At 57.8% G+C, this 25,836-nt stretch overlaps 1 protein-coding gene across 1 annotated transcript in view; it reads left to right on the forward strand.

The window, feature by feature from the left end:
* LOC121272806 (structural maintenance of chromosomes protein 1A) overlaps positions 1 to 25,836 on the forward strand; it is a 64,187-nt gene that overhangs the window by 21,819 nt on the left and 16,532 nt on the right. The window contains exons 8-20 of the mRNA XM_041179595.1: positions 798 to 880; positions 1,181 to 1,388; positions 3,202 to 3,387; positions 4,604 to 4,783; positions 5,333 to 5,479; positions 6,404 to 6,541; positions 12,695 to 12,811; positions 14,720 to 14,826; positions 15,855 to 15,996; positions 17,667 to 17,812; positions 19,093 to 19,246; positions 22,167 to 22,265; positions 23,961 to 24,117. Coding sequence (XP_041035529.1) covers positions 798 to 880; positions 1,181 to 1,388; positions 3,202 to 3,387; positions 4,604 to 4,783; positions 5,333 to 5,479; positions 6,404 to 6,541; positions 12,695 to 12,811; positions 14,720 to 14,826; positions 15,855 to 15,996; positions 17,667 to 17,812; positions 19,093 to 19,246; positions 22,167 to 22,265; positions 23,961 to 24,117 — 1,864 coding nt within the window. The remainder of the gene's footprint in view (positions 1 to 797; positions 881 to 1,180; positions 1,389 to 3,201; positions 3,388 to 4,603; positions 4,784 to 5,332; positions 5,480 to 6,403; positions 6,542 to 12,694; positions 12,812 to 14,719; positions 14,827 to 15,854; positions 15,997 to 17,666; positions 17,813 to 19,092; positions 19,247 to 22,166; positions 22,266 to 23,960; positions 24,118 to 25,836) is intronic.

The raw sequence follows: 25,836 nt of genomic DNA on the forward strand, positions 1-25,836 counted from the left end.
TGTGGCGTGCTTGATGGGTAAGTGTAGGCTTTGGACCAATGGTTGACAAAACCCTCCACTGCCTCCTCCTCCTCCTCCTCCTCCTCCTCCCCCCCCCGCCTTGTCCGCCGGGCCCGCTGGAGGCTATTTGACTGAGAATGATCGCCTTGATTAGCCAACGACCCCGTTATCCCCTGAACCGGCGGCTGCCGGGCTGGCGCTCTCCCTGACCCACGTCGGGTCCCCAGTCCCAGCTACGCCTCGGGTTTTTATTCCCCCCCCCCCCCCCCACCCCACCCCCCGCCACCTCGCCCATGGCCTGGCCGCCCCCCCACCTCCCTCCCTGAGCCTTCCGCGTTCCTCGGTTCCCGGCCCCTCGCGCTAACCCTGACTTTCACCGCCCTCGTCGCTGGCCCGAGCTCATCGACGCCGACCCCTTTGACCGAACCATCGGCTTGCCTGCCCCCTGATATTTCTCCGTGCGGCTCTGGGGTTGGGGTGAGCGGAGTGGGGGTGGGTGGGTGGGGGGGATAGATTGGGGGGGTGTGGGGAGGGGTGTGGTGGGTGGGGGGGGGGTGTGTGTGTGTCTGGGGTGGTCAGGCTTCGTCTGGCAGTTGCCCCTGTGAAGCGCTGGAGAAATGCGGCGACGTTACAATGCAGGGCCAGCTGGATGGGATGGGAGGGGCCTCGGGTCTCTCTCTCTCCACCCCCCCCCCCCCCCCCCCCCCCCCCCCCCCGCCTTTACCTCACTGTTCCTGTGCCTGCGTTTAACAAACAGAATTTAACAGCATTCTCTCCCCCCCTACCCCACTCTGCAGGCAAAGATCAAACAGAAGCTCCGAGAGATCGAAGAGAACCAGAAGAGAATCGAAAAGCTGGAAGATTACATCAACACCAGCAAGTGAGCCTGCGCTAAACAATAAAAAGAATTGCCCACGTGCGCCTCCATTGTGGAGGGGGGTGGGGGGGGGGTGGTTTAAAAAGAATTCGTTCGCGGGACGTGGGCACCGCTGGATGGGCCCAGCGTTTATTGCCCGTCCCTAATTGCCCCCTTGAGAAAGTCTGCGGAATGCGCCCCACCCCCCCCCCCCCCCCAACGTCTGTGCGCGTTGTCTGCCTTGTCCGTGCCCGGAGCGCTGCCCCCCCCCACCCCCCCACCTACCCTCCCCCTCACTGACCCACCGTCGGCCTTCTGCTGCAGGCAGTCGCTGGACGAACAGCAGGCCCAGGAGACCAAGCTGACCGACGAGGTGGAGGCGGCGAAGCGGCGGATCGACGAGATCAACATGGAGCTGAACCAGGTCATGGAGCAGCTGGGTGACGCCCGCATCGACCGGCAGGAGAGCAGCCGCCAGCAGCGCAAGGCGGAGATCATGGAGAGCATCAAGCGGCTGTACCCGGGCTCCGTGGTACGTGGCTCAGGGTGGTGGGGGGGAATGGGTTAGGCGGGCTCTGGCTGTATGATCCAGTGAGAGGAATGCTGCTGAGGTAGTGGGGGGGGGGGGGGGGGGGGGGGGGGGGGAGTGGGTGGTGGGGGTTGGGGTAGGGGTGGGGGGGTTGGGGTAGGGTATGGGTGGGGGGGTGGTGGTGGGGATTGGGGTAGGGTAGGGGTGGGGGGTGCTGGTGGGGGTTGGGTTGGCGGGGGGAGTGGGTTGGGGTAGGCAGTCTCCGGCTGTATGATCCAGTGAGAGGAATGCTGCTGAGGTGGTGGTGATGGGGGTGGGGGGGAGGGTTGGGGTACAGGGGGGTGGGGGGGAGGGTTGGGGTACAGGGGGGTGGGGGGGAGGGTTGGGGTACAGGGGGGTGGGGGGGAGGGTTGGGGTACAGGGGGGTGGGTGGGGGGGAGGGTTGTGGGGGGTGGTGGGTGTTGGGGTAGGTGGGGGTTGGGGTGGTGGGGGGGGTGGGTGTTGGGGTGGGGGGGCGCGGGTGGTGGGGGTTGGGGTGGGGGGGGCGGGTGGTGGGGGTTGGGATAGGGTAGGGAGTTGGGGGGTGTTGGGGCGGTGGGGGGTGGTCTCTTATTGGAAATTCACGGGACTTCCCCTTGCCCCGGGCTCACACAGCGCCCAAGGGGACCGCCTGCCCCCCCCCGCCCCGTCCTGGCCTATGCAGGCTCCTGCTGGCGTAGCACCGTGCTCCCTGCCCCCCCCCCACAGTGAGACGCAGGAGGGGTGAACTCAGCGCCTCTTCATACGAAGGCCGGCCCAGCAGGAGCGGAGAGGCACCAACCCAAGTCGACCAGGAGGAGTGGGTTTGAAAGTGGCGCCTGAAGGAACTTTGTGGCTAACTCCGGGGTAATGAGGTTTGGAAGGCGCTTGGCACTGAAACATCAGAGAGCCCGAAAACGCGGCAAGGCGCAATAATAGACACGGGTTGGGCTGTTGTAAGGATGGGATGAATAAGAACGGAAGAATTAGGAGCAGGAGGAGACCACCTACGGGCACCCTGTTGCGCCATTCCATATGACCACGGCTTGTCTTGATTGCGGCCAGAACTTCACTTTCCTTGCCCGTGCCCACAACCCTCGTCGGTCAAAAAATCGAATGCCTTTCATCCTTCTGTGCGGGAGCGCAGCAGCAAGAGGAGGCCGTTCGCTCCCTCCGACCTGCTGTGCCGTTCGGTTAGATCGCGGCTGATCCCGACGCCACATGTCCCTCCCCCCCCGCAACCCCCTATTGTTGTTCCGTATCCCTTGTTAATTGGCACTTTTTCCCCTTTGGACGTGGGCGTTGGCTGGCGAGCCCAGCATTTGTCGCCCGTCCCTCACTGCCCCTCAAGCTGAGTGTCTCGCTGGGGGCCACCTCAGAGGGGGCCAGTTAAGAGTCAACCACGTTGCCGTGGGGTCTGGAGTCGGGTCTAGGCCAGACCGGGTAAGGGCGGCAGATTTCCCTCCCTAAAGGGGCGTTAGCGGACCCAGGTGGGGTTTTTTTACGACAATCGATGATAAGTTTTGTGGCCAACGTCCCCGAGACGAGTTTTATGTTCCAGACTTATCAACTGAATTTAACTTCCGCCAGCGGCTGCGGCGGGATTTGAACCCCGTCTTCCTGGAGCATTAGCCTGGGCCTCTGGATTACCGGCCCAGTGACGTTGCCCGCTACGCCACAGTTGGCAAAAGGTGTGACGTACATGCAGCTCTTTGGCTTGAGAGCCTCTCACTTGGTGTCTCTTTGTTTCCCCTTTCTCTCTCTCTCTCTCTCTCTCCCTCTCCCTGCTCCCCCGCAGTACGGCCGTCTGATTGACCTGTGCCAGCCCACGCAGAAGAAATACCAGATTGCCGTCACCAAGGTGCTGGGGAAGAACATGGACGCCATTATCGTAGACACTGAGAAGACAGGGAGGGACTGCATCCAGTACATCAAGGAGCAGCGGGGGGAGCCAGAGACCTTCCTGCCTCTTGACTACCTGGAGGTCAGCCAGGGAATGTGGTGGGTGGGGAAGAGCTGGTTTTGTCTTGACTTGGCTTAGGTCATTGAATTATATTCAAGGATGAATTAGTCAGATTTTTCCTCAGCTGGGGAGTTGAGTGTCATGTTGGGTGGGGGAGGGGGGGTGGTGGTGGGTGCAGGAAAGTTGAGTTGAGGCCACAATTAGATCAGCCACGATCTTATTGAATGGAGGAGCAGGCTTGAGGGGCTGAAAGGCCTACTCCTGCTCCTAATTCTGGGGTACGGTACTGATGAGGACGGGACTGTCACTGTATAACACTGGTGGATGGTACTGATGACGGGTCTGTCACTGTATAACACTGGGGTACAGTACTGGTGGGGACGGGTCTGTCACTGTATAACATTGGGGTGCAGTACTGATGGGGACAGGTCTGTCACTGTATAACACTGGTGTACAGTACTGGTGGGGACGGATCTGTCACTGTATAACATTGGGGTGCAGTACTGATGGGGACAGGTCTGTCACTGTATAACACTGGTGTACAGTACTGGTAGGGACGGATCTGTCACTGTATAACATTGGGTTACAGTACTGGTGGGTCGGGTCTGTCACTGTATAACACGGGTACAGTACTGGTGTGGATGGGTCTGTCACTGTATAACACTGGGGTACAGTACTGATGCGGACGGGTCTGTCACTGTATAACACGGGTACAGTACTGGTGCGGACGGGTCTGTCACTGTATAACACTGGGGTACAGTACTGGTGGGTCGGGTCTGTCACTGTATAACACGGGTACAGTACTGGTGGGGACGGGTCTGTCACTGTATAACACTGGGGTACAGTTCTGGTGGGGACAGGTCTGTCACTGTATAACACTGGGGTACAGTACTGGTGGGGACGGGTCTGTCACTGTATAACACTGGGGTACAGTTCTGGTGGGGATAGGTCTGTCACTGTATAACACTGGGGTACAGTACTGGTGGGGACAGTCTGTCACTGTATAACACTGGTGTACAGTACTGGTGGGGGCAGGTCTGTCACTGTGTAACACCAGGTACAGTACTGGTGCGGACGGGTCTGTCACTGTTTAACACTGGGGTACAGTACTGGTGGGGACAGGTCTGTCACTGTATAACACTGGGGTACAGTACTGGTGGGGACAGGTCTGTCACTGTATAACCCTGGTGCCAGCGTTATTACGGTACAGCTGACGTTGGTTGCCGTGTGGTTTCAGGTCAAGCCCACCGATGAGAAGCTGCGAGAGCTGCGGGGAGCCAAGCTGGTGATCGACGTCATCCGTTACGAGCCGCCGCACATCAAGAAGGCGCTGCAGTACGCCTGCGGCAACGCGCTGGTGTGCGACAACGTGGAGGATGCCAGGAGGATCGCCTTCGGGGGGCCCCAGAGACACAAGGTGCGTCGGGGAGGTGAAGGGGGGGTGGGGGGAGGAAAGGCTGCCCTGAACGAGGAGTGTGAGAGAGAGAGAGCGAGGGATGGAGACGGGCCGAGTGGCAAACGAGCTGTCCGGCCCGGCCGGTGTTTCTGCTCCACGCCAGCCGTTGCTCCCCGGGTCACCCCGGCCGGCTCGAGCACAGACACCGCCTGCAAAGCCTCTCCGACCGCTCCCTTCCCAGCCCCCACCCCCCCCCCCCCACAAGCCGGTTCGATATCTAAGTGCGCCTGCAAGCCACCGCTTAGCGAGGTGCATGCCTGACCTCACCTTCGGTGGGTGGTGGGGGGGGTGGGGGGAACCCTTCACCGCTGGGATCTCCAGGCTGCGGTGCTCGGTTCTCTCATAGGAGTCTAAAGCCGCTGAGCTGCCCCCTCCCCACACTGCAGCCCCCCCACCTCCCCCCCCCCCCCCCCCCCCCCCCACTCCATGCCTGGGTAGGGGCAGCATGCACCAGTGTTAAGCACCCCCCCCTCCCCCCCCACCCTCATTGTTCTGTTCCCCTCCCCGCAGACCGTGGCCTTGGACGGGACCCTGTTCCAGAAATCCGGTGTGATATCAGGAGGAGCCAGCGACCTGAAGGCCAAGGCCAGGCGTTGGGACGAGAAGGCGGTCGAGAAGCTGAAGAGCAAGAAGGAGAAGCTGACCGAGGAGCTGAAGGTGTGAGGGGGGAGGGTGCGGAGGGGTGTGTGGGGGTGAGGGGGGTGTGGCGGTGGGTTTTTTTTTTTAACCGATCGGTGTTGGTGGGGAACCTCGGGCGGCAATTGCGTCGAGCTCGGCATTCGAGTGGCAGGTTGGGATTATTTTTTTTTTAAAAGGGTGCAGGTTTAAATGTTCCTCCGCTCCTGGGACACTGTGGACAGTTCTGGTCTCCTTACTTAAGGAGGGACAGACTCACATCGGAGGCCGTTCAGAGGAAGTTCACTCGAGTCATTCCTGGAATAGGAGGCTTGTCTTATGAGGAGAGGTTGAGCAGGTTGGGCCTCTACCCATTGGGGTTTAGAAGAATGAGAGGTGATCTTATTGAGACATATCAGATTCTGAGAGGAGGGGGTTTGACAGGGTGGATGCTGAGGGGATGTTTCCCCCCCTCGTGGGGGGGCGCGGAATCTAGAACGAGAGGGAGGGGGCACAGTTTCAGAATGAGGGGTCTCCCATTGAAGACGGAGATGAAGAGGAATTTCTTCTCTGAGGGTGGTCAGTCTGTGGAATTCTGCCCCCCCCCCCCCCCCCCCCCCCCCCCCCCCCCCCCCCCCCCCCCCCCCCCCCCCCCCACAGAGAACAGCGGGGGCTGGGTCACTGAATATATACAAGGCCAAGTTAGACAGATTTCTGATCGACGAGGGAGTCGAGGGTTATGGCGGTGTGTGGGGGGGGGGGGGTGTTGGGGGGGTGGGGGGCGGGGGAGTGCAGACAGAAAAGTGGAGTTGAGGCCACAATCAGATCGGTCGTAAACATTTTGAATGGGGAAGCAGTCTAGAGGGGCCAAATGGCCTACCCCTGCTCCTAATCCTTGTGGTCTTAATGTGTCAGCTCTGTGCCCGTTAATTCCCACCTTCCCCCGCCCCCCCCCCAACTCCACAGGAGCAAATGAAGATTAAGCGGAAGGAAGCTGAACTGCGCCAGGTGCAGTCGCAGGCCCACGGGCTTCAGATGAGGCTGAAGTATTCGCAGAGTGATCTGGATCAGACCAAAACCAGGCATCTCTCGCTCAATATGCAGGTCAGAGACGTCAGGGTTAATTGAAATGTCTCCATCTCTCTGCGATCCGTGATGACTTGTTATCTCTCTTTCTTGCTCTTTTGTTTCCAGTTTCTCCCCTGCTCCATTTATTCCACCTTTGTTCATTTTCTCTCTCCCCCTGCTCACAAGCTATTTTCTTATCCAACGCTGTCTCTCCAGCACTTGCTCCCATCCCTACTATCTTTTGCTCATTTGCTGTTTTGTCCCAGATAAACTGGCCTCTGTCTTGTTTTCTTTCTCTCTCTCTCCCTCTACCAATCCCCACTTCAGCTTTCATACATACTCTTTGGCTTTCGTGCTCTCTCTCTCTGGCGCTCTCTCTCTCTCTGGCGCGCTCTCTCTCTCTGGCGCGCTCTCTCTCTCTGGCGCGCTCTCTCTCTCTGGCGCGCTCTCTCTCTCTGGCGCGCTCTCTCTCTCTGGCGCGCTCTCTCTCTCTGGCGCGCTCTCTCTCTCTGGCGCGCTCTCTCTCTCTGGCGCGCTCTCTCTCTCTGGCGCGCTCTCTCTCTCTGGCGCGCTCTCTCTCTCTGGCGCGCTCTCTCTCTCTGGCGCGCTCTCTCTCTCTGGCGCGCTCTCTCTCTCTGGCGCGCTCTCTCTCTCTGGCGCGCTCTCTCTCTCTGGCGCGCTCTCTCTCTCTGGCGCGCTCTCTCTCTCTGGCGCGCTCTCTCTCTCTGGCGCGCTCTCTCTCTCTGGCGCGCTCTCTCTCTCTGGCGCGCTCTCTCTCTCTGGCGCGCTCTCTCTCTCTGGCGCGCTCTCTCTCTCTGGCGCGCTCTCTCTCTCTGGCGCGCTCTCTCTCTCTGGCGCGCTCTCTCTCTCTGGCGCGCTCTCTCTCTCTGGCGCGCTCTCTCTCTCTGGCGCGCTCTCTCTCTCTGGCGCGCTCTCTCTCTCTGGCGCGCTCTCTCTCTCTGGCGCGCTCTCTCTCTCTGGCGCGCTCTCTCTCTCTGGCGCGCTCTCTCTCTCTGGCGCGCTCTCTCTCTCTGGCGCGCTCTCTCTCTCTGGCGCGCTCTCTCTCTCTGGCGCGCTCTCTCTCTCTGGCGCGCTCTCTCTCTCTGGCGCGCTCTCTCTCTCTGGCGCGCTCTCTCTCTCTGGCGCGCTCTCTCTCTCTGGCGCGCTCTCTCTCTCTGGCGCGCTCTCTCTCTCTGGCGCGCTCTCTCTCTCTGGCGCGCTCTCTCTCTCTGGCGCGCTCTCTCTCTCTGGCGCGCTCTCTCTCTCTGGCGCGCTCTCTCTCTCTGGCGCGCTCTCTCTCTCTGGCGCGCTCTCTCTCTCTGGCGCGCTCTCTCTCTCTGGCGCGCTCTCTCTCTCTGGCGCGCTCTCTCTCTCTGGCGCGCTCTCTCTCTCTGGCGCGCTCTCTCTCTCTGGCGCGCTCTCTCTCTCTGGCGCGCTCTCTCTCTCTGGCGCGCTCTCTCTCTCTGGCGCGCTCTCTCTCTCTGGCGCGCTCTCTCTCTCTGGCGCGCTCTCTCTCTCTGGCGCGCTCTCTCTCTCTGGCGCGCTCTCTCTCTCTGGCGCGCTCTCTCTCTCTGGCGCGCTCTCTCTCTCTGGCGCGCTCTCTCTCTCTGGCGCGCTCTCTCTCTCTGGCGCGCTCTCTCTCTCTGGCGCGCTCTCTCTCTCTGGCGCGCTCTCTCTCTCTGGCGCGCTCTCTCTCTCTGGCGCGCTCTCTCTCTCTGGCGCGCTCTCTCTCTCTGGCGCGCTCTCTCTCTCTGGCGCGCTCTCTCTCTCTGGCGCGCTCTCTCTCTCTGGCGCGCTCTCTCTCTCTGGCGCGCTCTCTCTCTCTGGCGCGCTCTCTCTCTCTGGCGCGCTCTCTCTCTCTGGCGCGCTCTCTCTCTCTGGCGCGCTCTCTCTCTCTGGCGCGCTCTCTCTCTCTGGCGCGCTCTCTCTCTCTGGCGCGCTCTCTCTCTCTGGCGCGCTCTCTCTCTCTGGCGCGCTCTCTCTCTCTGGCGCGCTCTCTCTCTCTGGCGCGCTCTCTCTCTCTGGCGCGCTCTCTCTCTCTGGCGCGCTCTCTCTCTCTGGCGCGCTCTCTCTCTCTGGCGCGCTCTCTCTCTCTGGCGCGCTCTCTCTCTCTGGCGCGCTCTCTCTCTCTGGCGCGCTCTCTCTCTCTCTGGCGCGCTCTCTCTCTATCTCTCTCTCTCTGGCGCGCTCTCTCTCTATCTCTCTCTCTCTGGCGCGCTCTCTCTCTATCTCTCTGTCTCTGGCGCGCTCTCTCTCTATCTCTCTGTCTCTGGCGCGCTCTCTCTCTATCTCTCTGTCTCTGGCGCGCTCTCTCTCTATCTCTCTGTCTCTGGCGCGCTCTCTCTCTATCTCTCTGTCTCTGGCGCGCTCTCTCTCTATCTCTCTGTCTCTGGCGCGCTCTCTCTCTATCTCTCTGTCTCTGGCGCGCTCTCTCTCTATCTCTCTGTCTCTGGCGCGCTCTCTCTCTATCTCTCTGTCTCTGGCGCGCTCTCTCTCTATCTCTCTGTCTCTGGCGCGCTCTCTCTCTATCTCTCTGTCTCTGGCGCGCTCTCTCTCTATCTCTCTCTCTCTGGCGCGCTCTCTCTCTATCTCTCTCTCTCTGGCGCGCTCTCTCTCTATCTCTCTCTCTCTGGCGCGCTCTCTCTCTATCTCTCTCTCTCTGGCGCGCTCTCTCTCTATCTCTCTCTCTCTGGCGCGCTCTCTCTCTATCTCTCTCTCTCTGGCGCGCTCTCTCTCTCTCTCTCTCTCTCTGGCGCGCTCTCTCTCTATCTCTCTCTCTCTGGCGCGCTCTCTCTCTATCTCTCTCTCTCTGGCGCGCTCTCTCTCTATCTCTCTCTCTCTGGCGCGCTCTCTCTCTATCTCTCTCTCTCTGGCGCTCTCTCTCTCTCTCTCTCTCTCTCTGGCGCGCTCTCTCTCTATCTCTCTCTCTCTGGCGCGCTCTCTCTCTATCTCTCTCTCTCTGGCGCGCTCTCTCTCTATCTCTCTCTCTCTGGCGCGCTCTCTCTCTATCTCTCTCTCTCTGGCGCGCTCTCTCTCTATCTCTCTCTCTCTGGCGCGCTCTCTCTCTATCTCTCTCTCTCTGGCGCGCTCTCTCTCTATCTCTCTCTCTCTGGCGCGCTCTCTCTCTATCTCTCTCTCTCTGGCTCTCTCTCTCTCTATCTCTCTGGCTCTCTCTCTCTCTATCTCTCTGGCTCTCTCTCTCTCTATCTCTCTGGCTCTCTCTCTCTCTCTCTCTGTGGCTCTCCGGCTCTCTCTCTGTGGCTCTCCGGCTCTCTCTCTGTGGCTCTCCGGCTCTCTCTCTGTGGCTCTCCGGCTCTCTCTCTGTGGCTCTCCGGCTCTCTCTCTGTGGCTCTCCGGCTCTCTCTCTGTGGCTCTCCGGCTCTCTCTCTGTGGCTCTCCGGCTCTCTCTCTGTGGCTCTCCGGCTCTCTCTCTGTGGCTCTCCGGCTCTCTCTCTGTGGCTCTCCGGCTCTCTCTCTGTGGCTCTCCGGCTCTCTCTCTGTGGCTCTCCGGCTCTCTCTCTGTGGCTCTCCGGCTCTCTCTCTGTGGCTCTCCGGCTCTCTCTCTGTGGCTCTCCGGCTCTCTCTCTGTGGCTCTCCGGCTCTCTCTCTGTGGCTCTCCGGCTCTCTCTCTGTGGCTCTCCGGCTCTCTCTCTGTGGCTCTCCGGCTCTCTCTCTGTGGCTCTCCGGCTCTCTCTCTGTGGCTCTCCGGCTCTCTCTCTGTGGCTCTCCGGCTCTCTCTCTGTGGCTCTCCGGCTCTCTCTCTGTGGCTCTCCGGCTCTCTCTCTGTGGCTCTCCGGCTCTCTCTCTCTGGCTCTCCGGCTCTCTCTCTCTGGCTCTCCGGCTCTCTCTCTCTGGCTCTCCGGCTCTCTCTCTCTGGCTCTCCGGCTCTCTCTCTCTGGCTCTCCGGCTCTCTCTCTCTGGCTCTCCGGCTCTCTCTCTGTGGCTCTCCGGCTCTCTCTCTGTGGCTCTCCGGCTCTCTCTCTGTGGCTCTCCGGCTCTCTCTCTGTGGCTCTCCGGCTCTCTCTCTGTGGCTCTCCGGCTCTCTCTCTGTGGCTCTCCGGCTCTCTCTCTCTGGCTCTCCGGCTCTCTCTCTCTGGCTCTCCGGCTCTCTCTCTCTGGCTCTCCGGCTCTCTCTCTCTGGCTCTCCGGCTCTCTCTCTCTGGCTCTCCGGCTCTCTCTCTCTGGCTCTCCGGCTCTCTCTCTCTGGCTCTCCGGCTCTCTCTCTCTGGCTCTCCGGCTCTCTCTCTCTGGCTCTCCGGCTCTCTCTCTCTGGCTCTCCGGCTCTCTCTCTCTGGCTCTCCGGCTCTCTCTCTCTGGCTCTCCGGCTCTCTCTCTCTGGCTCTCCGGCTCTCTCTCTCTGGCTCTCCGGCTCTCTCTCTCTGGCTCTCCGGCTCTCTCTCTCTGGCTCTCCGGCTCTCTCTCTCTGGCTCTCCGGCTCTCTCTCTCTGGCTCTCCGGCTCTCTCTCTCTGGCTCTCCGGCTCTCTCTCTCTGGCTCTCTCTCTCTCTCTCTGTGGCTCTCTCTCTCTCTCTCTGTGGCTCTCTCTCTCTCTCTCTCTGTGGCTCTCTCTCTCTCTCTCTCTGTGGCTCTCTCTCTCTCTCTCTCTGTGGCTCTCTCTCTCTCTCTCTCTGTGGCTCTCTCTCTCTCTCTCTCTGTGGCTCTCTCTCTCTCTCTCTCTGTGGCTCTCTCTCTCTCTCTCTCTGTGGCTCTCTCTCTCTCTCTCTCTGTGGCTCTCTCTCTCTCTCTCTCTGTGGCTCTCTCTCTCTCTCTCTCTGTGGCTCTCTCTCTCTCTCTCTGTGGCTCTCTCTCTCTCTCTCTCTGTGGCTCTCTCTCTCTCTCTCTCTGTGGCTCTCTCTCTCTCTCTCTCTGTGGCTCTCTCTCTCTCTCTCTCTGTGGCTCTCTCTCTCTCTCTCTCTGTGGCTCTCTCTCTCTCTCTCTCTGTGGCTCTCTCTCTCTCTCTCTCTGTGGCTCTCTCTCTCTCTCTCTCTGTGGCTCTCTCTCTCTCTCTCTCTGTGGCTCTCTCTCTCTCTCTCTCTGTGGCTCTCTCTCTCTCTCTCTCTGTGGCTCTCTCTCTCTCTCTCTCTGTGGCTCTCTCTCTCTCTCTCTCTGTGGCTCTCTCTCTCTCTCTCTCTGTGGCTCTCTCTCTCTCTCTCTCTGTGGCTCTCTCTCTCTCTCTCTCTGTGGCTCTCTCTCTCTCTCTCTCTGTGGCTCTCTCTCTCTCTCTCTCTGTGGCTCTCTCTCTCTCTCTCTCTGTGGCTCTCTCTCTCTCTCTCTCTGTGGCTCTCTCTCTCTCTCTCTCTGTGGCTCTCTCTCTCTCTCTCTGTGGCTCTCTCTCTCTCTCTCTCTGTGGCTCTCTCTCTCTCTCTCTCTGTGGCTCTCTCTCTCTCTCTCTCTGTGGCTCTCTCTCTCTCTCTCTCTGTGGCTCTCTCTCTCTCTCTCTCTGTGGCTCTCTCTCTCTCTCTCTCTGTGGCTCTCTCTCTCTCTCTCTCTGTGGCTCTCTCTCTCTCTCTCTCTGTGGCTCTCTCTCTCTCTCTCTGTGGCTCTCTCTCTCTCTCTCTCTCTGTGGCTCTCTCTCTCTCTCTCTCTCTGTGGCTCTCTCTCTCTCTCTCTCTCTCTCTGTGGCTCTCTCTCTCTCTCTCTCTCTCTGTGGCTCTCTCTCTCTCTCTCTCTCTGTGGCTCTCTCTCTCTCTCTCTCTCTGTGGCTCTCTCTCTCTCTCTCTCTCTGTGGCTCTCTCTCTCTCTCTCTCTCTGTGGCTCTCTCTCTCTCTCTGTGGCTCTCTCTCTCTCTGGCTCTGGCGCTCTTTCTCTGGCTTGCGCACTCTCGCGTGTTCTTGCTCTCCCGCGCGCGCTCTCTCACTGTCGCTCGTGCGCTCTCAAGCACGGATGTGCACGTGGGCTCTTTCCTTGCTCTTTGCACTCTCACTCTTTTCCATCGCTTTTGTGTTCTTTCTCTCCTACACCCCTTTGCACACGCGCTTTCTCTCCCACTCTTTCTTTGCGCACTCTCTTCCTGTACCCGCCTTGCTGGACTCTCTCCCACCCTTTTGCATGCCTTCTCTTTGTGCCTTTGCCCCGCCGCTCTCCCGGCGTCTGTCTTCCGCCCCCTTTGCTCCCCCCTCCTCCCCGACGCTGCTCCTACCCGTTCTCCCGTCCCCGATCTCACTGTTTGTCTTTTAAACCTGTGCCGCAGGAGAAGTCCAAGCTGGAGAGCGAGCTGGCAAACTTCGGACCAAAAATTAACGACATCAAACGGACTGTCCAGGCGCGGGACCGTGAGATGAAGGAGCTCAAGGAGAAGATGAACCAGGTGAGCCAGCCGTTCTCTGCATCCTCCCCTCTTTGTTTTTTTAGTGGGCCACCTCAATGCTTCCTCATGGGGATGACATTCGACCTCACCTGCGCTCATACCGTGCCCCCTGAGACCTTCTCTCTCTCTCTCTGCCCATGACCGCCTGCCTCTCTTGGACCCTGTCAGCTGCAAGGCTGAGGGATTGTGCCCATTTATGCCACTTCCTCACAGGCCAGGCCAGCTGAGCAGCCAAGCATAAGAAGCAGGGCCTGGGCAACCAGGGAGCCCAAGGGCAGCGCCACGGGGTGATCCCCAGCCTTTCTTCTTTCGTTTCCAAGACTGGGAATCGCCTGGTGAGCGGCGATAACCCATTAGAAGCCACAAACACAAGATAAATGCGTTGGCGGTGAAATGTCCGGCTCTCAGGCCGGAATTGGTTCTGGCTGGGGTTTCGGTCACCTTGTACCAGCGGTTAGGCACAGCACAGGAGTACGGGGGCCAGAGTAATCACCTGGACCAGCCTCGATCGCCTGGGACGTTGCGGAGATGGAGGATGGTCTCAGAGGAGTAACCCCCCCCCCCACATCGACCTGGCAGTTTTAATCCAGTTTTTCACCTCTCGCAAGAGGTGGCCTGGTTTCAGAAAGAGCGGGGCGTTTGTACGTAGGCGCCAGATCCCTCGTGACTGCCCTGGTCAGATTTGAAGACGAGCTGAATGCCAGAGGTGGAGTGAGAGTAACTTTTCCTTTTTTGTTCGTTCGTGGGGTGTGGGCATCGCTGGCATTTGTTGCCCATCCCTGATTGCCTCTCGAGAAGCTGGTGGTGAAGCCACCTTGAACCACTGCAGCCCTTGACATTGAGGCAGTGTTTGACCGAGCGTGGCGCAGAGGAGCCCCAGTAAACCTGAAGTCATGGTGGGGATCACAGGGGAATCCTCTCCCCTGACTAGAGTCATACTTGGAACTGGCTTAGATGCCACGCTGGAATCAAGGGTCAGCCAGCAATGATGACCCTAGCACAAAGGAAGATGGCTCTGGTTGTTGGGGGCCAATCGTCCCAGCCCAAGGACATCGCTGCAGGAGTTCCTCAGGGTAGTGTCCCTGACCCAACCATCTTCAGCTGCTTCATCATTGTAAGGTCAGAAGTGGGGATGTTTTTGGATGACTGCACAATGTTCAGCACCACTCACAACTCCTCGGATACTGAAGCAGTCTGTGCCCGCACAAAGCCAGACCTGGGCAACGTTCAGGCTGATAACTGGGATGTGGCGTTCACGAGTGCCAGGCAATGACCAACTCTAACAAGAGAGAATCTGACTATCTGCCCATGACATTCAGTGACATTACTGTCACTGAATCCCCCACTATCAACATCCTGGGGGCTACCGTTGACCAGAAACTGAACTGGACCCAGCCATATAAACACTGTGGCTACAGGAGCAGGTCAGAGGCTGGGAATCCTGCGGTGAGTAATTAACCTGTCAGCTCCCCAAAGCCTGTCCACCATCTGCAAGAGCAAGTCAGAGGCTGGTGATTCTGTGGAGAGTAACTCACCTCCCGACTCCCCAGAGCCTGTCCACCATCTACAAGAGCAGGTCAGAGGCTGGGGATTCCTGCGGAGAGTAACTCACCTCCCGGACTCCCCAAAGCCTGTCCACCATCTACAAGAGCAGGTCAGAGGCTGGGGATTCCTGCAGAGAGTAACTCACCTCCCGGACTCCCCAAAGCCTGTCCACCATCTACAAGAGCAGGTCAGAGGCTGGGAATCCTGCAGTGGGTAACTCACCTCCCCGACTCCCCAGAGGCTGGGAAAGCTGCGGCAACAGATTCTGCTCCTGACTCCCAGGCAGGTGAGTGACACACGGTGCCCCCAAGAGCGAACGTTGCGCTCAGCGCTGATGTGCCCGTTGCTTCTGCTGCTTTCCAGGTGGAGGACGAAGTGTTTGAGGAATTCTGCCGTGAAATCGGTGTGAGGAACATCAGAGAGTTCGAAGAAGAGAAGGTGAAAAGGCAGAACGAGATAGCGAAGAAGAGGTAGGTGGACCTGGATGCTTGTCCTTTCACCCCCCGCCAAACCCAACCCCTCTCAGCCCCTCCATCACCCCTTCCCACCCCCCATCTCTCTGCCCACTCGCCCGCGCTCTCGCTTTCTCTGTCCTACCTCACGACAACGATCCCCTCGGTGCCGTAGCTCCCAGCGGACATTCGGTGAGCCTGCCCCGGTGAAATTGCTCAGTGTGCAGGCCCAGAGTGTGATTCCAAGGCCTGCCCTCAACCGAGTTAGCTGAGCCCAATGGTTCCGTTGCTATGGTTGGGCTTTACCCCGAGCTGCCTCGGAGGGCCTCCTGCTTCTCCTGGGCACCAGAGACTCCTGATGGTTAAAGTGTGCGCACTGAATTGAGGTGAAGACCCCCATAGTTAAGTCAGTTATCCCCCATGAACTGTATTCACTGACCCTCCCTGTCAAGTGAGGGTGAACCGTATTCACTGACCCTCCCTGTCGAGTGAGGGTGAACTGTATTCACTGACTCTCCCTGTCGAGTGAGGGTGAACTGTATTCACTGACCCTCCCTGTTGATTGAGGGTGAACCGTATTCACTGACGCTCCCTGTCGAGTGAGTGTGAACCGTATTCACTGACGCTCCCTGTCGAGTGAGGGTGAACCGTATTCACTGATGCTCCCTGTCGAGTGAGGGTGAACCGTATTCACTGACGCTCCCTGTCGAGTGAGGGTGAACCGTATTCACTGACGCTCCCTGTCGAGTGAGGGTGAACCGTATTCACTGACGCTCCCTGTCGAGTGAGGGTGAACCGTATTCACTGACGCTCCCTGTCGAGTGAGGGTGAACTGTATTCACTGACGCTCCCTGTCGAGTGAGGGTGAGCTGTATTCACTGACGCTCCCTGTCGAGTGGGGGTGAGCTGTATCCACTGACGCTCCCTGTTGAGTGGGGATGAGCTGTATTCAATGACCTTCCCCGTTGTGTGTGGGTGAGCTGTATTCGTGACTCTCTGCACCGAGTGAGGGCACGCAGTCTTAACTTGGCTCTATACCCCTGCAGGCTGGAGTTTGAGAACCAGAAGACAAGGCTGGGGATCCAACTAGACTACGAGCGGCAGCAGCTGAAGGAGGACCAGGACAAGGTGCACATGTGGGAACAAACAGTTAAGAAGGACGAGAATGAGATCGAGAAACTGAAAAAGGTACGGCGTTGTTCACTAAGTGTTGATGGTGTGCTGTTTGTGAACGAGCTAGTGAGATTATTTGATATGGGCGGTGAAGAGGCAGCTTTACTCTGTATCTAACCCCATGCTGTACCTGTCCTGGGAGTGTTTGATGGGGACGGTGTAGAGGGAGCTTTACTCTGTATCTAACCCCGTGTTGTACCTGTCCTGGGAGTGTTTGATGGGGACGGTGTAGAGGGAGCTTTACTCTGTATCTAACCCCGTGCTGTACCTGTCCTGGGAGTGTTTGATGGGGACGGTGTAGAGGGAGCTTTACTCTGTATCTAACCCCGTGCTGTACCTGTCCTGGGAGTGTTTGATGGGGACAGTGTAGAGGGAGCTTTACTCTGTATCTAACCCCGTGCTGTACCTGTCCTGGGAGTGTTTGATGGGGATGGTGTGGAGGGACATTTACTCTGTATCTAACCCTGTGCTGTACTTGTCCTGGGAGTGTTTGATTGGGACAGTGTGGAAGGAGCTTTACTCTGTATCTAACCCTGTGCTGTACCTACCCTGGGAGTGTTTGATGAGGATGGTGTAGAGGGAGCTTTACTCTGTATCTAACCCCGTGCTGTACCTGTCCTGGGAGTGTTTGATGGGTTTGGTGTAGAGGGAGCTTTACTCTGTATCTAACCCCGTGCTGTACCTGTCCTGGGAGTGTTTGATGGGGACGGTGCAGAGGGAGCTTCACACACTCAATATCAGTGACTTTTTTTGGAGAATGCTTTCTGGGCAAACAGTAAATGCAGTGCCTGGTGTGGGAGTGAATCATAGCAACCGGAGAAGTTCCTGGCTTGGTCTTCGCCGGGCACAATAGACCGGCCCATTGGGGTGAGTTTGGGGGCGGGCAGACATTGAGGTTTTTTTTTTTTGGGAGCTGCTTCGATCAGAGAATCTTCACGAATCCTCAGTGCTTGCTTTTCAACCGCCTCCCCTTCTCTCTCTCTCACTCTCTCTCTCACTCTCTCTCTCACTCTCTCTCTCACTCTCTCTCTCACTCTCTCTCACACTCTCTCTCACACTCTCTCTCACACTCTCTCTCACACTCTCTCTCACACTCTCTCTCACACTCTCTCTCACACTCTCTCTCACACTCTCTCTCACACTCTCTCTCACACTCTCTCTCACACTCTCTCTCACACTCTCTCTCACACTCTCTCTCACACTCTCTCTCACACTCTCTCTCACACTCTCTCTCACACTCTCTCTCACACTCTCTCTCACACTCTCTCTCACTCTCACACTCTCTCTCACACTCTCACACTCTCTCTCACACTCTCTCTCACACTCTCTCTCACACTCTCTCACACTCTCTCTCACACTCTCTCTCACTCTCTCACTCTCTCTCTCTCTCTCTCTCTCTCTCTCTCACTCTCTCACTCTCTCACTCTCTCACACTCTCACTCTCACACTCTCTCTCACTCTCTCACTCTCTCACTCGCTCACTCGCTCACGCGCTCACGCTCTCACGCTCTCACGCTCTCACGCTCTCACGCTCTCACGCTCTCACGCTCTCACGCTCACACGCTCACACGCTCACACGCTCACACGCTCACACGCTCACACGCTCACACGCTCACACGCTCACACGCTCACACTCTCACACTCTCACACTCTCACACTCTCTCTCTCTTTCACTCTGTTGGCAGGAGGAGCACAGGCACATGAAGATCATCGACGAGACCATGGCCCAGCTGCAGGACTTGAAGAACCAGCACCTCACAAAGAAGTCCGAGGTCAACGACAAGAACCATGAGATGGACGACATCCGCAAGAAGCTCGGAGGGGCCAACAAGTCAGTATGGAGGATTGGACGGTGTTGGGGGTGGGGGTAGGGGTTGGGGGGTGGTGGTGGAGGAGGAGGGTGGTGGGCTGGTGAAGTGGGAGCGGCCCAGGTCCATTTTGCCTCTGGGACGTGGGTACAGGAGGGGACCTTTCAGCACCATCTCCCCCCGCTCCATGTGCCTGTGCTGCCATTTCACTGAAATCGTGCCTGTCCTGTGTCTTCGCTGCCTCCTGGGTCCACCTCAAGCCCCAGGCCCACCTCGAGCCCCGGGCTGAGTTAGCCAAAAGGGCACTGATGCACTATTGCCCTTTTGTCGCTCTGGAATACATAGGGGTGGAAGTTATACAGAGGACTGTGTTCAGCTCTGGGCACCGCGCCCCAGGAGGGATATCTTGCCCTTGGATGGGAGTGCAGTGATTGAAACTGGATCCTAAAGAGTTTAAGTCTGAGGAGAGGTTGCATTAACCTGCTGGCGATTCCCTCGAATGTAGAAGATTAAGGGGACATTTAAGATGGCGTTTAAGATGGTTGAAGGATTCGATAGGGTCGATGGAGAGATGTGGGGATGACTGGGTGAGTGGGGAGCCCAGAGCAAGTGAGAACCAGGCCCTTCAGGAATGATGCCAGGAAGCACTTCTTCGCACTAAGGGGAGTGGAAATCTGGAACACATCCCCCCCCCAACCCCACCTCCCCTCAACTCCCCAGGAGCTATCAGGCAAGAAGTCAATTGAAATTTACCCAAAATGGAGATTGTTGGATTTTCCCTTGGGTGGAGGGGATTGAGGCATAGGAAGCGAATGTGGGGAAGTGGATTGGAGGTGCAGATCAGCAGAAACCAAACGGAGGAGGGAGGGAGGGTGGGTGTAGTGGGGTGGGGTGTCAAGGGGAGCCCTTGGAGATGCAGGGTCCGGCCTCTGTGCCCCACGGGGTGAAGTGGGAGGGGGATATCCCTGTCCGTGTGCAGTGACTCCCCCCACCCCCCCACCCCACACCACCGCATCCCCCTTCCGCCTCACCCTTCAAAAACACTGAAAGGTGCAGGCTCCCACAGTCAAACAGCTCAACTGCAAATTCTCACTAGCGTGGCCGGCCATTACCCCCGACAGCCGCGCCTGGCGATCAATTGGGGGGAGGGGGGTGGTGGGGTAGGGTTGGGCGGTGGTGGTTGGTGTCAGCCCGTAATCTACCTCGGCACAGAGATGCATCCCAGCGCTTCTCTTCACGAACCACCCCGCCCCCACAACTGTTTTATTTCTTCCCCCCCCCCCTCCACCGCTCCGACTCGCAGGGAGATGACCCAGCTGCAGAAGGAGGTGACAGCTATCGAGACCAAACTGGAGCAGAAACGAAGTGATAGGCACAACCTGCTGCAGAGCTGCAAAATGCAGGACATCAAACTGCCCCTTCGCCAGGGCAGCATGGACGATATCAGCCAGGAGGAGGTGATGTACTCTGGACGCTGCCTGCTGCTGCTTTCCCGCCTATTGTTCCGTTTGAATAAAAATGCAAAGCCTCCACCCTTCTTTTCTTAACCCCCCTTCATGCCCCCATCCCCCCCCCGCCACCTTTACAAACAATGTCGGTATTTCCACTGCATAAGGACGTGAGAAATAGGAGCAGGATGAGGCCATTCGGCCCCACCTCGCGCCTTCTCCCCCATTCAATAAGGTCTGATTGTTCCTGAACTCCACTTCCCTGTCTTCCCCCCCCGCCCCATAACCCTCAACTCCCTCGACGATCAGAAACCTGTCTCACTCGGCCTTGAATATATTCAGTGAGCTGGCCTCCGCTGCTCTCTGGGGGAGAGAATTCCACAGACTGACCACCCTCTGAGAGAAGAAATTCCTCCTCATCTCCGTCTTCAATGGGAGACCCCTCATTCTGAAACTGTGCCCCCTCCCCTCGTTCTAGATTCCCCCACGAGGGGGAAACATCCTCTCTGCATCCACCCTGTCAAACCCCCCCCCTCCCCTCAGAATCTGACATGTCTCAATAAGATCACCTCTCATTCTTCTAAACTCCAATGGGTAGAGGCCCAACCTGCTCAACCTTTCCCCATCAGACAAACCCCCTTCGTCCCAGGAATCGGCCGAGTGAACCTTCTCTGAACTGTTTGCGATGCGAGTCTGTCCCTCCTTAAGTGAGGAGACCAAAACCTTTGCGCTCAAAGGAGCTGACAGCACATGCTGGACTACTCTTCAGTGAATGCTAGCCCCCCTTTCTACATCGTTTCACTTCACCTGTGTATCCTGCCCGCACCCGGGTGGTGAAGTGGCGCCAGGGCATTCAATCACCTGGATCGGAAGGTTGCAAAAAGACCTGACCCCTGTACCTGCCAGGAGCTCAGGCATGCAAGAATCGGAGCAGGCTGTATGACAACCACATCCTGTGCCAATAAAAACCAATATGGTCTATTGGCGCTCAAAGCACAGTTCAGTAAGAGCTGAATTTCAGAGATGTGGCGAGAGTGGCTGGCCTCGACACCTCGGCAAACTTGACCAAGTGTGACGTCAAGGAGCCCCAGCAAATCTGAAGTTGCGGGCGGTTACAGGACAGGAGGCGGCTGTGTGGCCCATTGTGCCTGTACCGGCTCTCCAAATGAGCAACGCAGGTAGCGCCACTCCCCCCGACTCCTTGTAACCCTGCACGTTCTTCCATGACGGGTAACAATCCAATTCCCTTTGGAAAGCCTCGATTGACCCTGCCTCCCCCACACCCCCCCCACACTCTCAGCCAGCGCCTTCCAGACCCTAACCACTCGCCGTGTGAAAAAGTTTCTCCTTCCGTCTCCGTCGCTTCCTTTGCCTTAAATCCGCGTCCCTCTGATTCTCGATCCTTCTGCCAATGGGAACAGTTTCTCCCCATCGACTCTGCCCCAGGACCCCCCCCGTGACTTAAAAAGTTTCTCCTCGCGTCTCCATCGCTCCTTTAGCCGATCGCCTCAAATCCGTGTCCCTCTGGTTCTCAATCCTCCCGCCGGTGGCGACAGTTTCTCCCCGTCCGCTCTGTCCCAGGCCCCCTCGCGATTTTGAAGACGTCGATTAAACCTCCTCTCGACCCCTTTTGCTTCAAAGGAAAGGGTCCCGACTTCTCCAGTCTGTCCGCGTCACCGGAGCCCCTCGGTCACGTCCTCAGTGGGGAAACGGGGGGTAAAAATCCTCCGCTGGTGGAGTCGTACCAAGCAAGAAGGAAGATTGCTGCTGCTGCTGGAGGCTGGGCATTTCAGCCCTGGGACATTACTGTTGTGACGCAGCAGCTGTTTAAGGCTGAGTTATTTAAAATCCCAGAGGGAAACAAAACTTTAAACAATCGTCATAACCTATATCTTCAATTGGAATTTTTCAGATGCAGCTCTGAATTCAGGAATAAAACCCACCAAGCCTCGAGGTTTTTCTATGTACATTGCATTAAACATTTGTCCATAAACAAGAAGTGAAACACACATAGAAGTCTACAGATTACCAGCATGATAACTTTTAAACAAACCCCCAAATTAATCACTCCCCAGGTAAATCTTCACCAAGGCAGCAACAGCCCGTAGACTTTAAACAGACGCCAGGCGAAGCACATTTTATCTTAACGAGTTCAAAGCGAGGTTCCTTCCGACGTGTTCCCTTTGCAGACGGTGTAGGGCTTACCGGCTGCTTCGGATATTGCATGCCTCTGACCCTGCGCACATGACCTCCTCTCGGGTTACACCCGGCTTTCCCTTTGAATGTAAATTCTCGTTGTGTCACCGCGTCTTCGAGCTCCACCTCTTCTAACAGCCAAACCCCTTTCGCAGCACCAATTTTATTGGTAATAGCGCATTGCTTGGCGTCTCCTAGCTAGGCGCAAGATTTCACTCCTTTCGAAATGGTTTATTCAACAAAATGCAAATACACTCTTTACCCTAACTTCATTACTGTTCACCCAGTTAGCACCTCAAAACTACTATACATCAAAGCACCCAGACCAGCTGGTGTTAATCCAGTAAAGACACACACACACACACACACACACACACACACACACACACACACACAGACACAAACCCTACTACAAGTCCAATTTAAAATAATTTCCAATATCATTATATGCATTAATATCTTCATGTCTTCAGTCACTAACCCCAGCTGACCCAGAACTCCACCGTTCACTCGTTGTTCACTCATTCCCCACAACGTCACCTGTCCTCTTGCTTAGCTTTTGTGTGTGTTGTGCCTCTCCCCTTCTCTTTCCCCCCCCACCCCTCGTCTTGTTAACCCTCCCTATTTCCCTGTTGCCCCTGGCTCTTCCCCCCCACCCCCTCCTCCCCCCCACTGTCAGATTTTGGTCGAGTTGGTGATTTGCTGACCCTTCCCCTCTTAGGGCGGCTCACAGTCGGAGGAGACGGGCAACAGTTCCCAGCGGACCTCGAACGTGTGCGCGAGGGAGGCGCTGATTGAGATTGACTACAGCGAGCTGTCCGAGGACCTGAAGGTACGAGCGATTGCCAAGCCGGTCAGTGCGAGAGGCGCAGGCTCGATTTTACGTTGGGGTTATGTCGCGGGAATGGGCCATTCCATTTAACTAGCCCCAGCCGGTGGTTTTGCTTCACCTGGGCCTCCTTCCACTCCTCCCTCATCTCAATCGTTTGAGGCTTTCCCGGAAAAGTTGTCGGAGTTCCCGGAATTAAGCGGAATCCCGGTCATCAGATTTGATTTACAGACGAAACCAGAGGTTTGGGGGGTGGGGGGGGGCCTTGTTTGAAAATGGAAGGTGTCCGACGGCATAACGTTAACCGGGGGAGCGGGGTGGGGGTGAGAGTTGGGAGGGATGACCGTGACCCACTAAGGGCAGCACTCCGTCGGACTGAGAAGACTGAGGTGGGTGGGGTTGGTGCTGGGGAGGGGGATTTGATTGAACGTCAGATCGTGGGGAGGCCGTCCAGCTGCACTGTTCCATCAGGCGTTGGCCGACCTGTACCCCAGCATCGGGCCCGCTCCTGCTCCATATCCCACTTAGCTGGCAAAATATCTCCCTCGCTCTCGGCTTCGAAAATTTCAGTCGGCGCCCGCTTGGCACCCACCGCCTTTTTCGGGGTGGCGGGGGGGGAGGTGGGGGTGGGGGGTGGGGGTGGGGGGAGAGAGAGAGAAGGGAGAGAATTCCAGATTTCCTGACATCACCTCTGAACAGCCTTGCTCTCATTTTGAAGCTGTGCCCCCACCCCCCTCGTTGTTCTGGGCTCCCCACCGGCGGAGGAATTAGAACCCTCCAGAACCAGCCTCCCGCTCCATTTTATCATTTCGAGGGCCCCCTACCCGACGGGCGCCTCGACCCTTGAAGAAACACAAAGCAAGCTGATCCAACCCGTCCTCCCTAACCCGAACCCTTTCCTCGGGGCGCGGATAGGGAATAGGAAGCCGCCCAGCCCCTCGCCTCGAGCCTGCTCAGCCAGTTCAGCACGATGGCAGCTGACCTCCTACCTCAGCCCCACTTTGGCTAGCCCTGCCCCTCGGTTTCCCCCCACCAGGGCTCAAAAAGAGCCCTGTCGAGACCCGCCCCTGGAGCCTGATCGACGATTGGGCAACCCGCGGCTCTCTGGGGTAGAGATTGCCAAAGACACACAACCCCTCTGAGCGAAGAAATTCAGGAACTTACTAAAGAATGGGAGCGGGAGTGCGCCAGCCTTCTCCGCCGTTCAGTATGTGATCCTGGCTGATCTGATTGTGGCCTCAACTCCACTCTCCTGCTTGCCCCCGCCACCCCCCCCCCCACCCCCCCCCAACTTCGTCCCAGGAATCAACCTTCTGCTCATCCCGGTCCGGACCCCCATGTGCCAAAACCGTGGCTTCTAGTTTTAGAACCTCCAGCCAGGGGAAGCGGCCCCTTAGCTTACCCCACTCTCTTTTCCCCTCTTTCACCACATCCCCCCCACCCCCCACCAACCCACGTTCCCATTTCACCCCCGAATGTGTACATGCCGATTGCTGTGTATGGTTATAGCCGAACGGAAAGCACAATGTTCCATTTGTGTTCTCCAGTCAGAGCTGACTCAGATTCCCTGTGGGCCACACACTGCGATTTTAGAAACATCTGTATAATTTTCCGAATGGAGCAGGGAGGGAAAGAGCTTAGTTCTTAAAACTAGGAAGGGAGGGTTTGACCCTGCCCCTGATTGTTCTCCCCACGCAGGATGCGCTGGCTGAGGACGAAGTCAAGATAGAGTTGAACAGCCTGCAGCAGAAGGTGACAGAGCACCAAAACATCTTGCAACGCATCGCTGCCCCCAACATGAAGGCCATGGAAAAGCTGGATAGCGTGCGGGATAAGTTCCAGGAAACCTCGGAAGGTGGGTCTTCAGCCCCGCCTTCGGCGTGCCACAAGGTGCTCTGTGTCTATTGATCAGTCACTGTGGGAGCCAGCAGCTGCTGCTGTGCAGGTCTCATTCTCCCCGCTGTGGGAGGGTCGGCGCTGAGGGAGCGCCGCGCTGTGGGAGGGTCGGCGCTGAGGGAGCGCCGCGCTGTGGGAGGGTCGGCGCTGAGGGAGCGCCGCGCTGTGGGAGGGTCGGCGCTGAGGGAGCGCCGCGCTGTGGGAAGGTCGGCGCTGAGGGAGCGCCGCGCTGTGGGAGGGTCGGCGCTGAGGGAGCGCCGCGCTGTGGGAGGGTCGGCGCTGAGGGAGCGCCGCGCTGTGGGAGGGTCGGCGCTGAGGGAGCGCCGCGCTGTGGGAGGGTCGGCGCTGAGGGAGCGCCGCGCTGTGGGAGGTGGGGGGTGGTGGTCAGTACGGAGGGAGCGCTGCTCTGTAGGAAGGTCAGTACTGAGGGAAACTGCTTACTGAGGCGAGGTACTGAGGTCATAAGGAAGTTGATATTTGAAGGGGGTGTGATGTGAGTATGGAGAGGGGACTGCATTAGAATCGTCAAATTTTGAGGTAATGAAGTTGAGGGTTTCATTAGCTGAATCATAATCAACTGACCTTGAATAATTTTAAGGTGTGCCGGTGCTTGTTTCCTCTATCCCAACCTGCAGATTGGAACATTTGCCCGTCACTTAAAGGATCTGCCAAATGCAGCAGAACGGGCTCAGTGGGCTGAATGACCTGCTCTTATTCCTCTGTTCCAACCCAGGCTTTGAAACACTTGACAAAGGTCCAGGGTGTGCCCCCCACCACCTCTCTCTCTCTCTCTCTCTCTCTCTGTGTCTCGCTCTCTCTCTCTGTGTCTCGCTCTCTCTCTGTGTCTCGCTCTCTCTCTGTGTCTCGCTCTCTCTCTGTGTCTCGCTCTCTCTCTGTGTCTCGCTCTCTCTCTGTGTCTCGCTCTCTCTCTCTGTGTCTCGCTCTCTCTCTCTGTGTCTCGCTCTCTCTCTCTGTGTCTCGCTCTCTCTCTCTGTGTCTCGCTCTCTCTCTCTGTGTCTCGATCTCTCTCTCTGTGTCTCGCTCTCTCTCTCTGTGTCTCGCTCTCTCTCTCTGTGTCTCGCTCTCTCTCTCTGTGTCTCGCTCTCTCTCTCTGTGTCTCGCTCTCTCTCTCTGTGTCTCGCTCTCTGTGTGTGTGCGCCTGTGTGTGTGTGTGCGCCTGTGTGTGTGTGTGCGCCTGTGTGTGTGTGTGCGCCTGTGTGTGTGTGTGCGCCTGTGTGTGTGTGTGCGCCTGTGTGTGTGTGTGCGCCTGTGTGTGTGTGTGCGCCTGTGTGTGTGTGTGCGCCTGTGTGTGTGTGTGCGCCTGTGTGTGTGTGTGCGCCTGTGTGTGTGTGTGCGCCTGTGTGTGTGTGTGCGCCTGTGTGTGTGTGTGCGCCTGTGTGTGTGTGTGCGCCTGTGTGTGTGTGTGCGCCTGTGTGTGTGTGTGCGCCTGTGTGTGTGTGTGCGCCTGTGTGTGTGTGTGCGCCTGTGTGTGTGTGTGCGCCTGTGTGTGTGTGTGCGCCTGTGTGTGTGTGTGCGCCTGTGTGTGTGTGTGCGCCTGTGTGTGTGTGTGCGCCTGTGTGTGTGTGTGCGCCTGTGTGTGTGTGTGCGCCTGTGTGTGTGTGTGCGCCTGTGTGTGTGTGCGCGCCTGTGTGTGTGTGCGCGCCTGTGTGTGTGTGCG

This window comes from Carcharodon carcharias, chromosome 35 (genome assembly GCF_017639515.1).
Source record: "Carcharodon carcharias isolate sCarCar2 chromosome 35, sCarCar2.pri, whole genome shotgun sequence".
Taxonomy (NCBI): domain Eukaryota; kingdom Metazoa; phylum Chordata; class Chondrichthyes; order Lamniformes; family Lamnidae; genus Carcharodon; species Carcharodon carcharias.